Raw genomic sequence first — 14,427 nt, forward strand, 5'->3', positions numbered from 1 at the left:
CGTGTAAGAAAATCTCCTGCTCCATGGCTGACAGCTGAATTACGTCAAATGATGACTGATAGGGATGCTGCCCACAGGCGTTTCAAGGCAGATCCGAAACCCGAGCGTTTCGAAGAATATAGGAAGCTACGGAACAGAGTGAAACAATGCATTCGCAATGCCAAAGTCAGGCACGCTCGCTCCCTTGTATGCAGCGACCTGACACCCACGACTCTATGGAAGAATCTCTGTAGCTTGGGGGTCGGAAAGGCAAAATCGGAAACTACTTTTCATGTGTCAGCTAACGAATTAAATGAATTCTTCTCTGCACCTCTGAATACCAGCACGGCTGATAATTACCGTCCACAAGAATCGCCAAACAGGATAACTAACAACGATACCTTCCATCTAAAACACGTAACAACAAATACGGCAAGAAAAGCAATAATGAGAATCTCTTCTGATGCAATAGGCAACGACAGTATCGGTATAACCATGATTAAGAATGTTGCCGATATCTTAGTACCTGTCTTAACTGACATATTTAATTTTTCCCTCATGAACGGAATATACCCCACCACATGGAAAAGAAGCATAATTCGACCCATCCCTAAGATCGAAAACCCGCAACTGCCTAGTGATTACCGACCAATTAGCATACTGCCTGCTGTTTCCAAAGCACTTGAATATATTGTTCATGACCAAATCACTGAACACTTGCATGAATTCAGTCTATATGACAAATTTCAATCCGGTTTCCGTAAACATCACAGCACAAACACTGCTCTAATTAAAGTAACTGATGACCTGAAATATGCCATCGACAATCGAAAGGCAACAATATTGACGCTACTGGACTTCAGCAAAGCTTTTGACACTGTTAACTTTGACATATTACTCAGAAAAATGCAACAGCTTAATTTCTCTGATAGTGCAATGAGATGGTTTGAAAGCTACTTAAATGACAGACAGCAATGTGTTGTCTGCGCAAATGAAAAATCTTCCTGGAAACATGTTTCTTCGGGAGTGCCACAAGGATCAGTCTTAGGACCACTTTTTTTTTCTTTATATGTCAACGATATTTCGTCGGTTTTGTCCTCCTGTAAACATCATTTCTATGCCGACGACCTCCAGCTCTACCTAAGCGTCAGACCTGAAGAGGTAAACACTACAATCGCTCTGATGAATGATGATCTGTCTTCAGTAGTGACATGGGCGAAAAACCTGGGGCTTAAATTAAATGCAAAAAAGACGCAAGTAATCTTAATAGCCCATCAGAAATTAATAAATTCAGATTTCCGCGAATGGCTACCGCCTATTCTGCTCGAAGGTACTCCCATACCATATCAGAAAACAGTGAAGAACCTGGGTGTAACTTTGGACGAGCATCTCAACTGGGCGGAGAATACAGTCGCAGTGTGCCGAAAGACGTCTGCTTGTCACTATGCTCTCAAAAAGTTTCGGAACATATTCCCACAGGACTTGAAACGCCAGCTCGTGCAAGCACTCGTTCTACCAAACCTACACTATTGCGATGTGATTCAACAAGGCATGAGTAGTGAAAACAAAAGACTGCTAGAGCTAACCATGAATGGTGTGCGTTACACCTGCAACATTCGCCGATATGATTATGTTAGTGCTTCATACTCCGAGCTAGGGTGGCTGCGGCCGGACAAACTGCGTGACTACCACACTCTATATCTACTTCACCGACTCCTCGTCACGCAAGCACCCCAGTACCTAGCTTCAGAGATTAAAAACCTGTCATGCCATCATAATCGAAACACGAGGTCACTCTTATCTGATATCCTAACTGTGCCCACTCACAAAACAAAAACTTTTGCAAACTCCTTCTCAGTTGCCGCTGTCCGCCTCTGGAACAAACTGCCCCTTACCTTGAGGAAAATTCAATCTCCTGTTGCTTTTAAGAAGAAGTTGAAGCATTTCCTACAATCATCCGCATAAAATTCTCCACAAAATTAATGTGCAAGGCCAATCCTCTCATCTGTCAAATAGCAAAGCTAGCGTCTCCTATCTTGCTCCTGAGATGCCTTCCTCTTCATCTATCTCTATTAGCTAGGCAGTCTTTTTTTCCCTTATATTTTCCTTAATTATGTTTCATCATGTCTCTCTATTCTTCTCCTCCCTTCACCATGAGTCTCCCTCATACTCCCTGCTGCCAGCACTCCTATCTAAAATCTTTCTCTTCAATAATGTATTTTTCGAGGTGTACCTTTCTAATTGTTTATCTCACTTTTTGTATTAGATGTAGTTTAACATGCCTACTAAAACATATGACTGTAAAATAAGTAGAATGCCTGGTTAGATGTAAGAGAGGGCCTGATGGCCCTAATCTTGCCAGGTTAAATAAATAAATAAATGCCTGCGTAATTGAGAGGGAGGGCTGTGATCGTAGAAGCAGTCAGGATTTCAACAAGTCGCAGTTGTAATCATGTCGATCTAACGAATCGCTCTTGCCCCCAACTGGGGTAAGTATGTGGCTGCCCATCACACCTAACGATTGCCCTACAGCCGCCAATGATGAGGTAGGATGGCATTTGTTGTCCGTCAATACAGTTTTTATTTATCGTACCCCACTGGAGGCCGGGTACATGTAACTGTGGTCCATTCACCAGTTTGCCAGAATGTTGGAAAGCTGTGGTGGCTACATCAAGTAGTACTTCGAATGGAGTTGGAAGACTCATATCATACGGAAGCAGAGTCCTTCGTTATCTGTACAGACTGCACCGGTATGACAATCAGAGTCTTTAAATTTAAGATACTTCTCGTTTAAGTGCACGACTATGTTGCACAGCTCATTACTAACTAACTTTATGTAGATGACACTGCTTGTCATTAAGAGGTGGATATACTGATTATGTCCTGTGGATGAATTAGGCGGCCGAAGTGGCCGAGCGGTTCTAGGCGCTACAGTCCGGAACCGCACGACAGCTACGGGCATGCCTGGGGCATGGATGTGTGTGATGTCCTTAGGTTAGTTAGGTTTAAGTAGTTCTAAGTTTTAGGGGACTGATGACCTCAGAAGTTAAGTCCCATAGTGCTCAGAGCCGTTTGAACCATTTTTTTGGATAAATTATAATTGCGTCACACGTAAAACGATGAACTTCAAAAGCTTTTGGCCATCCATCATTTTGTTGAAAACTAATCTTTGTGGTAGTTTGTCCGTATGACTGTGCCATTTTATGTCGGCCATTTTGGACTAGCGGCGATGAAGCAGTAAAGTACAGATGACATGATTTCGTAGGTGGGATCAAAGTAACAGCATGTCCACAACGCTCCATTACCGAACGCATACTGCCACTTTGGCTGTCTGAGGATGCCTCCAGGACCAACCAAAATTTCCCTGCTTCATGCAGTTGACAAATTTTACTCTCGCATATTTCGTGATACCCACACTGGAAGAGACAACTATTTTATCGGCATTTTAGACTCTCGATACAAAGATACGTCATTGATGGTTGCAGTGTGTGTGTTTGTATAGTCTATCTTTACATTACACTGTTCTCCAGAAGGGCATGCATACCTGAAGGACCCCTAAAGCAAAGACACAGACGCTGTATGAACACAAACATTGTAACTATCAATGATATGTCACCAAATCAAACACTTAAAACATATTCAAACTGTTTCAAAAGTTCTCAGGCAATTTAATTGATAATTATATGAGTAGTAATAAAAATACTTCGAGTTCAAATCTTAAAAGGAAAGTAGTAGTTCTTAAAGACTCTCCGGTAACTATAGTTCTTTACATATACTGTGACATCCAACTGAAGGGCCGTCCAGGAATGTCTGTTAAAGCAAGGTCATAGGTCTGACGAATAATATGAAATAACTTGTACAAGAGCATTATACTTCTAGTTTTTAAGGCTTTTTGTGTCAAATAAAGAGAGAGAGATAGCGAGAGAGCAGTAAGTACAAATAAAAAGATACTTTATTAGTTTACTCCATTCTTTTAGTGAGACTACAAATTCTTGTACGTTAATGAGGAGCTGCCAATTTTTATTGGACAGTATCCATATACATAATAGTACCTATCCATTTCTTCGCAGTCACTTTGTCACTTGAATCCTAGTACCCGTTGAAGCCACAGTGATTTTCGATGGAGTGTGTGCAACGCGATGATTCACTGGGACGCTTCGTATGCGGATCTTCGTTGCTTGGCGAGCGAGGAAGGCGGATCCAACCAGATGTGCACTGCGACACCAAGCTTCGTTGCTGCAGAGCAAGTGAGCAGTCCTCTGGGATGAAGCATGTTGCCGCCTTGCACCTCACCTAAAAGTAAGGCGGCGAAGAAACGTGTTAAAAACACTGGGAAACACGATGATAACAGATCGATTCTATGAAATAATGTAACTGCCAGTAAACAAAAATATGCAGTGGCATTTTAACTTTCAGCAGTTTGAATTTAACTATAATGCATAAAATCTTACGCTCTACAAAATAGTAAACATCTTTATTGCAGTGCAGCTAATGACACCGGACAAAATAGTAATCTCTTGTCGCTTTGGAGTGCCATAAAGTAATTGGAACTTGTATCAGGCGGTAAACTGACATCCCATTGCTGACGCATGCCGTGGGAGTGAAGTGGTGTGTACGTGCCAGTCGGCTGTGAGGGATCGGCACGATTAAGATGGGTCGATGTTAAGACGTTACAAAACGACAAAAAGAAGCTGTCGTGTTTGAAAGAGTCCATGACCAAACCGTAAAAATTGTATTTCCTGGTTTGCTGGTATATCAACGCGGGCTGTCCATCGTGCCTATAAGGATTGTTGTACCTCACGCAGCCATCTAACACAGTGTAAGAGTGTAATAAATGGATCTTCAGCGACAAGGGCAGGAGATGAATACGATGCCTTACAAATTATAGTCATTTTCAAACCCGAGAGGAATAACTGCAGACAGTTAATGTAGGCCTTCTCATCCACCTTACGAGGGAATACACCCTACGAAGAAAAAGGAGAAACAGACGCACCATGCAGAAACTATCCAAATGGGACGGAAATCAGAAGATGTAATGTACATGTACAGACAGACAAACAATTACAGTTTCAGAAAAACTGGATTATTTATTCTAGAGAAAGAGCTTCACAAACTAAAAAAGTCAATAACGCATTGGTCCACCTCTGGCCCCTATGCAGGTAGTTATTCGACTTGAAATTGATTGACAGAGTTGTGGGATGTCCTCCAAAGGAATTTCGTGCCAAATTAAGTCCAACTGGCGCGTTACATCGTCAAAATAACGAGCTGACCTTGCCCATACTGCTCCAACCGTTCGAAATTGGAGAGAAATCAGGCAATCTTGCAAGGGAAGCTAGTGGTTGGGAAGCACGAAGACAACCACTAGAAACTACCGCCGTGTGTGGACGGGCAGTATGTTGCTTAAATGTAAGCTCAGAATGCCTTGTCTTGAAGGGCAAGAAACCGGGGAATGGAATATTGCCAACAATCAGCTGTGTCGTAAGTGTGCCGCGGATGACAACCAAGGAGTGATGCTTTGAAATGAAATGGCACACCATAGCATCACTCATGGTTGTTGGGCCGTACAGCGGTTGTCAATCTGTCTGGGTGGTCACAGACACGTCTTCGCTGGTCGTCAAGGCTCAATTTAAGAGAGTCTCATTACTGAAGACGATTCTACTCCTGTCAATGAGATTCCAGGCCGGTCTTGTTGGTGTACAGAGGTCAATGGCAGTAGACGCAAGGGCACCATGACTGAGTTCCCTTTCTGTGAGCCGATTATCTCAGTTGGCTACACACTCAAATGCTTACATTTGTCTCTCGGGCACAGTTGCTCTGCAACTGATTATGTGGAAGAAATTGACAAAGAGTTTATGCCTTGGTATTTACATGTCTCCTGTTTTCTATTCTTGTCTGCTGAGGTGAAATTGCGCTGCAGTGTTAAATATTCGCCCATCGGCCGCCAAAGTTAACAGTTTTGCAAAAGTCCTTCGTAGTGCGTCGGTTCAGTATTTTTTTTATTGTTGTGTGTATCTAAGGAGAGTGGTGTAGTGCGTGGCCATTTGGCGTCGGGTACACAGCGAAAGGCCATTGCTCACAACTGAAGTGAAGCTGCACGTCTTTGTTGGAGTAAAGAACACAGAAACTTGAGAGCAGTCGACCATAGACGATGAGTATGGTCCGATGAGTCGTGATTCTTCCTCTTTCCAAATGGTACAAGGCGTAGAGTGCACCGACGGGAAAATGAAGCACTTTATGTATATATTTTTTTCTTGAATTTATTAGTCTCTGGGCATGACACATACAGCTCGTCACCATGTGTTTCATTTAAGTGCACTTGTTATGTGACCTGGGGCACACAATATTGCTAGAGGCGACTTTGGGTAGGGCGTAAGTAGAGTTGTTTCTGTGTCAGGAGGCACTTTCCCGATTTGCTCCTTGCCAGTTTTCCTCGGAATAGTGGCAGTGACCTGAGGTCCCTGGTAGGCGCAGTGAAAGAAGATTCAGAATTAGTTATATGTTTCCATAAAAATACACGTAGCGTCCTTACTCGTGGTTGGCAACGTCTCTCAATGCCTGCTGAGGAATAGCCTGTCCCCTCCCGCTCACCAACCTCCTTTGTCATCCGTAATAACGCGTTGATGGCTGCCGTGTAGCCATGAAGTTCAACTATATTGGCCTGCCGTCCAATTGGGCCCTACCGAGTCCGCCGGAATGTCACAAACGTTGGTATCCTCATCCTGGTAGGAAGAAAAGATCTCCAGGTCCTCCGATCTGCGACAGAGGCAGACTGTGGATGTGATTATGGCGAGGAAGCTACCTCGACCAGTAGCAGCTGCTCTTCTGTGTAGCGTGCAGAATGCCTACAACTGGCTTGTGCTAGGAGGCACCTCACTACAATCAGGGAATCGAGTATGAACGTGATGTATGGCACTGATCCATCTGATCGACTGCCGTACGAGATAAATTGCTGGAGTATTTACAAAGCGAAGTAATGGCTATTGTTTACCCGACATTATTCGTCATGACTGCATAGGCCTTTTTATTACGAAGGTATCAGAAGTTTTACTCTCGCTGTACTTGCTTAACGAGTTTGTTGCATTACATAACTGGTTCGCAAAATCTTTTCGTAGCGTTTGTTGCGTCTACCTTGGCATCTCATTCGTCACATAACAAGGGTAACCTGACCGTGTTTGGCTTCTCTGAACCACTACATTTTGCTGAAGTCTGCTGCTTGGCCAGAAACACCGGTACTGCGTTTTGCCGTGACCCAGTCTCGAAGGCGAAATGTTTTCATTGCGCCAGCGTTGTGTCACCATTGCCATAATGCAGTGACATAGCATCGGTGTGGGACTTTGAAAATTTTGCCCATTTTACTGCTCTAAACCGAGCTTCCATGCAACGTACCCTTCTTTTCTAAAAAGAATTTCGCCTGAATTTTTAGGAAAAAGAATCTTAACCTTCACTATAGTAATCCTTCTTCACTTCACAAAATTCTTTATCAGCGTAATTTATGTTAATAATTTTTTTTTTCTTTCTGGTACAACCCATTCGTGTGTGAGCTTTAACTCTGCTCTCGTTATCTTACTCCTTGGGAAAAGCTAAAATGCAGTACTGTGATTACACTAATAGTGGCTATACAGATGGTAATTGTGTTCCGCTTTCGTCCTTAGTGACATTCCTAAACTGGTCTTAACATTTGATAGAGAGCAGTTAGTCTCTTTTCTGCATCAATGTTCAATGTTTTGTCTGTGCTCTGTAGTATCGTAGCATTTGCTGCTTAATTTAGAAAGGAAATAATCTCAACAGGTAAAATGCTAAAGGGGCTATCCGCGCGATACACTAGTACACTAGTAATTATGGTAGTACCCATATTGATCGTTGGTAGCTGGAAGGCTAAAACTAAACTCTGTCCGAACAGACCTTGGAAAGCCCAACGGTACCGACCGGCCGCCGTGTCATCCTCAGCTCACAGGTGTCACTGGATGCGGATATGGAGGGGCATGTGGTCAGCACACCGCTCTCCCGGGCGTATGTCAGTTTACAAGACCGGAGCCGTTCTAAATCACGTAGCACCTCAGTTTGCCTCACAAGGGCCGTGTGCACCCCGCCTGCCAACAGCGCTCGGCAAACCGGATGGTCGCCCATCCAAATGTTAGTCCATCCCGACAGCGATTAACTTCGGTGATCTGGCGTGAACCGGTGTCACCACTGCGGCAAGGTCGTTGGTTAGACGAAAACCTACTCCCGCTGTATCACATTCACTTCCGGTGTCTAATATACCGCTAATCTGTAACTTAACTCTTATAATTCTTGTAAAAGGCTTGGTTTAAAACAGTTCACTATTACCGTTTGTGTCTTGTGTACAGAATAAATCCGATGGTTTAAAACTCACTGAAAATTTGTCTGCAGCTTCCTTGTGGCACTCTGGTGCATTCATTTTTGCAAAGAAAATTTGTAGTTGACACGATTGGTTATCCGTTTGAACTACTCGTGCAGGATAAATAGTAATAATTACATTAATGCACTTACCAAGATCTTCTACTGATTTAACAATTTGCGTTTCTCGTTGTTCGGATACAAGTAATACACTCCTGGAAATGGAAAAATGAACACATTGACACCGGTGTGTCAGACCCACCGTACTTGCTCCGGACACTGCGAGAGGGCTGTACAAGCAATGATCACACGCACGGCACAGCGGACACACCAGGAACCGCGGTGTTGGCCGTCGAATGGCGCTAGCTACGCAGCATTTGTGCACCGCAGCCGTCAGTGTCAGCCAGTTTGCCGTGGCATACGGAGATGCATCGCAGTCTTTAACACTGGTAGCATGCCGCGACAGCGTGGACGTGAACCGTATGTGCAGTTGACGGACTTGGAGCGAGGGCGTATAGTGGGCATGCGGGAGGCCGGGTGGACGTATCGCCGAATTGCTCAAAACGTGGGGCATGAGGTCACAGTACATCGATGTTGTCGCCAGTGGTCGGCGAAAGGTGCACGTGCCCGTCGACCTGGGACCGGACCGCAGCGACGCACGGATGCACGCCAAGACCGTAGGATCCTACGCAGTGCCGTAGGAGACCGCACCGCCACTTCCCAGCAAATTAGGGGCACTGTTGCTCCTGGGGTACCGCGAGGACCATTCGCAACCGTCTCCATGAAGCTGGGCTACGGTCCCGCACACCGTTAGGCCGCCTACCCCTCACGCCCCAACATCGTGCAGCCCGCCACCAGTCGTGTCGCGACAGGCGTGAATGGAGGGACGATTGGAGACGTGTCGTCTTCAGCGATGAGAGTCGCTTCTGCCTCGGTGCCAATGTTGGTCGTATGCGTGTTTCGCGCCGTGCAGGTGAGCGCCATAATGAGGACTGCATACGACAGTGGCACACAGGGCCAACACCCGGCATCCTGGTGTGGGGAGCGATCTCCTACACTGGCCGTACACCTCTGGTGATCGTCGAGGGGACACTGAATAGTGCACGTTACATCCAAACGGTCATCGAACCCATCGTTCTACCATTCCTAGACCGGCAAGGGAACTTGCTGTTCCAACAGGACAATGCACGTCCGCATGTATCCCGTGCCACCCAACGTGCTCTAGAAGGTGTAAGTCAACTACCCTGGCCAGCAAGATCTCCGGATCTGTCCACCATTGAGCACGTTTGGGACTGGATAAAGCGTCGTACCACGCGGTCTGCACGTCCAGCACGAACGCTGGTCCAACTGAGGCGCCAGGTGGAAATGGCATGGCAAGCCGTTCCACAGGACTATATCCAGCATCTCTACGATCGTCTCCATGGGAGAATAGCAGCCTGCATTGCTGCGAAAGGTGGATATACACTGTACTAGTGCCGACATTGTGCATGCTCTGTTGCCTGTGTCTATGTGCCTGTGGTTCTGTCAGTTTGATCATGTGATGTATCTGACCCCAGGAATGTGTCAATAAAGTTTCCCCTTACTGGGACAATGAATTCACGGTGTTCTTATTTCAATTTCCAGGAGTGTACTTCATTGAGCGAAAATTTAATCCATCTGTTAATAACTTTCTATCCAACTGGATATGCGTGAATCGTATAATACTCAAACTGTGACTTAAAGTCAGTTACGGTAAAGTGTGCGTGTATGTGTGTGTGTGTGTGTGTGTGTGTGTGTGTGTGTGTGTGTGTGTGTGTGTGTCTGTGTGTGTGTGTGTGTGTGTGCTTTGTCAGAGTAAACATTAACTATGGAAACATGATAATAAAATGCTAAAGTGCTTTTATTTATGCTAATAATATGCTGCAAACCTGCGGGAAATTCTTTGTTCGCTTGCAAAAATTATTCCGGTATTAGACTGAAAGTGCTTAATAGATTATATGTAACATGGTGGAGAGCTTCTTGAATTCTTTTAGCACTATTCTAGGATCATTTACTCTGTTTGCTAATTCCCTCATTAGCCAAGCTATGCCAACTTTGCTGTTGAATTTCTTTAGATAATTCTGTATTATACCTAAATCCATATTAACGGTAACTCAAATGTTCAAATGTGCTTGAAATCCTAAGGGACCAAAGTGCTTAGGTCATCGGTCCCTAGACTTAGACACAACTTAAATTATTTTAAACTAACTTATGCTAAGAACAACACACACACGCGCTCCCGAGGGAGAACTCGAACCGCCGGCGGGACAAGACGCCTCAAACCGCGTGTCTAACGGTAACCATTGTATTATTAGCATATTGCTGTCATTCCATTGTTATTTTATGTATTGTTTTAGTTATGTTTAACAATCCTTGCTCTATACCCGTAATATTCAGCGTGTGCCAGTATACTACTGTTTCTGTACGTCTCGCTACTTCTTGCACTTGCTCTATTGTGCTATTCAAACTTGTCACTATGTGCTGTGAGAAACACTGTTTTTAGTAGTTTACCGCCAGAATTCAGCCGTTCCCTCTTCCTCTGCACAGGAGAATATGGAAACGTACCTATCACCTGCTGCAAAAGTTGTCTCATCTTATCATGGGAGAACTTCTCATAATATTCATTTCGTATGCCCCCTATCATACTGCCCAGTTTCGCTTCCTTTAGCACTTCCAAGAAGGTATCTTGAGACCTTCTCACTTTGTTCCTCACCTCCCACATTTCGAATCTCACGTCAGTCGCAAAGATTCGTGAGGACTACATCCGGCTGCTGCGCGAACAAAAGTCTGATTTCTAAAAGCTAGTAGACAATTACTTGTACTCCAATAATGAGCAAGATCATAACACTCACTATACTCCATAGAAACGCCATTCTCGCCATCTCCTAGGGGAGATAATTTATATGTAGTTCCTACTTCCTCATAAAAAATGGGAATGCAACAAAAATACCTACATTCCTACGTACACAACATGACTCAACGAAAATAAAGGAAAAATCAAACTATTGCTTATGTATCTCTACATCCACAACTATGTATTCCTTGGTCTCAACCGATATATCCTATTCTGCGGTATTTATTTTTCCTCTCAAGTCTAGTATGTGGCATCTCCGCTGGTACTTAAGGGAAGGAATGTAAGGCCCCTTCAAAAGGTTTAATTCTACTGATATCGGTTACTGAAGTTCGTCCTGGTAATTTTAACTTTGCTTTACCTCGAACACCTGGTAAGTATCCAGAAAATTCGTCAAATACTATTTTGTGTGTGTGTGTGAGGATCGCAAGTAATACCCATTGACATATCCGATACGGTGGTAAATTCCTCTCAGTTAAACCAACATGCTCTTCAGGTTGTAGCGCTTTTGGTTTAGCCAATATTAACTTTTACCAGACTTCTTGTATAGGTTTTGCGAATACCTGAACGTCTTTACCTTCTTTTCTCAGCTTTGGTTCAACCACATCAAACGTAATTTCTTAACTTTCCGTAAGTGACAGTTGGACATCAGATTTGTTCCTTATTACAAAATAATCATTTGTGACAGTCCAAACTCAAGCATCCAAAGGTTTGCCGTAATGTAAGCTACTGGCCTCGCATTATGATATGTTATTGCTACCATTACCAGATACCTTGAGAAGTGATCGATAATTTGTAACACATACTTGTTACCCAACTGACTCCTGTGAAATGGCCCCCTACTCTTATATCCTGAATGGACAGCCAGACTCTGGTAGTCCTTATAATTGTATCTTTTGATTGCATAAATCTGCATGTTGTGCATACGGACTACAGTTCCTGACGTATTGTTGAACATCAGCGCACCTTGTTCTCCACGAGAACCTTTCTGCTATTTTTCAACATGGTCCTTCCTTAGCCCCGTGGCCCGATAAAAATCATTATGTGCTTGCCGTAGTATTTCCGTACGCAAACCTGCTGGAACTGCAACATATTGTGCCCACGTGGTTAACTACGAGGAATCCCATCTTGTGTGAAAACTGTGGCTGTTTGCAATACACCTTATATTCTTTATCATTTGCTTGTTATTTCTTTAGATCTTTTAGATCAAACCCAGACTTGCAATACCCCAATTTTCCCACTACGTGTGTCTGCATTTGTGTGTTTAACACCTGCCTTGGGATTCACATGTTATTGAAATTCACGAACTGAAGGACGGCCAGAAACATCTTTGAGCCCTAGTAGCTATTTTGAAGCTGTGTAATCAGTAATCATTGTGAATTTACATCCATATAGATAACATCTAAAATAATGAAAATTGTATATTAGTGCTAACATCTCCTTTTCAGTGGTAGAATAATTTTGTTCAGCCTTATTAAGCCGCCGAGATGTGTATGCCACCAGAGGTTTTTCCCATGAATAATTTACCCTAAAACCCCTCCCAAAGCTGTACCCCTTGCATCATATTATAATATGAATTCTTTTGTGAAATCTGGAAAAATGAAAACTGGGTCTGAAGTTAATATATCCATTAAATTAGTAAATGCTGTCTGACACTCATGTGCAGTGACAGCTAGTGAGCATACATTATAGGTGTGATTCTTGAGTTTCTCCCGGCGTATTTGATAATCAAAATATCCACGGGTGTAATGCCGGTCTATAGTGTCCAACGGGCACAATATTTCGGCGATCAAACATGTCGCCATCATCAGGTGAACTGACGGCCTGAGCTCATGTGAACGTGCCGGCACGGAGATCCGTACGCTATGGCTGCTCAGAGGGAACTGAGCAGCCATAGCGTACGGATCTCCGTGCCGGCACGTTCATAGGAGCTCAGTCCGTCAGTTCACCTGATGATGGCGACATGTTTGATCGCCGAAATATTTGGCCCGTTGGACACTATAGACCGGCAATACACCCGTGGATATTTTGATCATACATTCTGGGTGTTCACAAATTTCTAGATTCAGATAAGTCTGGGAGAGTGAAATTAATAGCATCTGCTGTATAACAGTTATGCTTCTCTATAAGTTTATACAACTAAAGCGACCCCCAATAATGATAACAACAGTAATAATAATAATAATAATAATAATAATAATAACACTACATGGCAAGCACCAGTACCATCTAACACAGCCACACATTGTTCAAGACGCATCAAACACATGGTTAAGAAAAGGCAATATATACAGTGAACGGAAGGATTCATGATTGCAATACAGGATCAAACAATAAACACCAGTTATTACAGCAAGCATATTATTAAAGATCCCAATACGATAACAGATAACTGCAGACTTTGCAAACAACAAATAGAAACAGTAGATCACATCACAAGCAGATGTACAATACTAGCAAATACAGAATACACCAAAAGACATGACAATGTAATAAAAATAATACATCAACAACTTGCCATACAACATCAACTAATACAACAACACGTGCCCTCATGCAAGTATGAACCACAAAATGTACAGGAGAATGATGAATACAAATTACACTGGAACAGAACCATTATAACAGATAAAACAACACTGCATAACAAACTTGACAGCATACTCACCAACAAAAAGAAGAAATTAACACAACTAATCGAAACATCCATACCCTATACAACAAATATACAAAAGGTAACAGGAGAAAACATTGAAAAATACATCCAACTGGCTGAGGAAGTCAAGGACATGTAGCATCAGGATAAAGTTGACATTATACCAATTATACTATCAACTACGGGAGTCACACCACACAATATCCACCAGTATATCAACGCAATACAGCTACATTCAAACGTATACATAAAACTACTGAAATCTGTAATTATTGAAACATGTACAGTTACCCTAAAGTTCCTAAATTCAATGTAACATATACCGTACAGTTAAAAGGAAGTCACGCTTGATCAAGGTCCACGTCACTTTACATTTTTACCTCGACATAACGTCTGAGAAAGGAAAGAAATAATAATAATAATAATAACAATAAGATGCATAACTTTCCTTACAAAATAAATAATTTCAAAAATGGTTCAAATGGCTTTGAGCACTATGGGACTTAACTTCTGGGGCCATCAGTCCCCTAGGACTTAGAACTACTTAAACCTAACTAGCATTAGG

At 43.1% G+C, this 14,427-nt stretch overlaps 1 protein-coding gene across 2 annotated transcripts in view; it reads right to left on the reverse strand.

Annotated features, from left to right (window-relative positions):
- Nucleotides 1–3,913: 3,913 nt before the first annotated feature.
- The window catches only part of LOC126267042 (beta-3 adrenergic receptor-like), a 310,268-nt gene continuing 299,754 nt past the window's right edge, over nt 3,914–14,427 (reverse strand). Inside the window, exon 5 of one of the 2 annotated variants that reach the window (XM_049971853.1) lies at nt 3,914–4,272. In XM_049971853.1, the coding sequence (XP_049827810.1) occupies nt 4,069–4,272 (204 nt within the window). In that variant the 3' untranslated portion in view covers nt 3,914–4,068. The remainder of the gene's footprint in view (nt 4,273–14,427) is intronic. The other variant, XM_049971852.1, reaches the window with a different exon arrangement.

This window comes from Schistocerca gregaria, chromosome 4, assembly GCF_023897955.1.
Source record: "Schistocerca gregaria isolate iqSchGreg1 chromosome 4, iqSchGreg1.2, whole genome shotgun sequence".
Classification (NCBI taxonomy): Eukaryota; Metazoa; Arthropoda; class Insecta; order Orthoptera; family Acrididae; genus Schistocerca; species Schistocerca gregaria.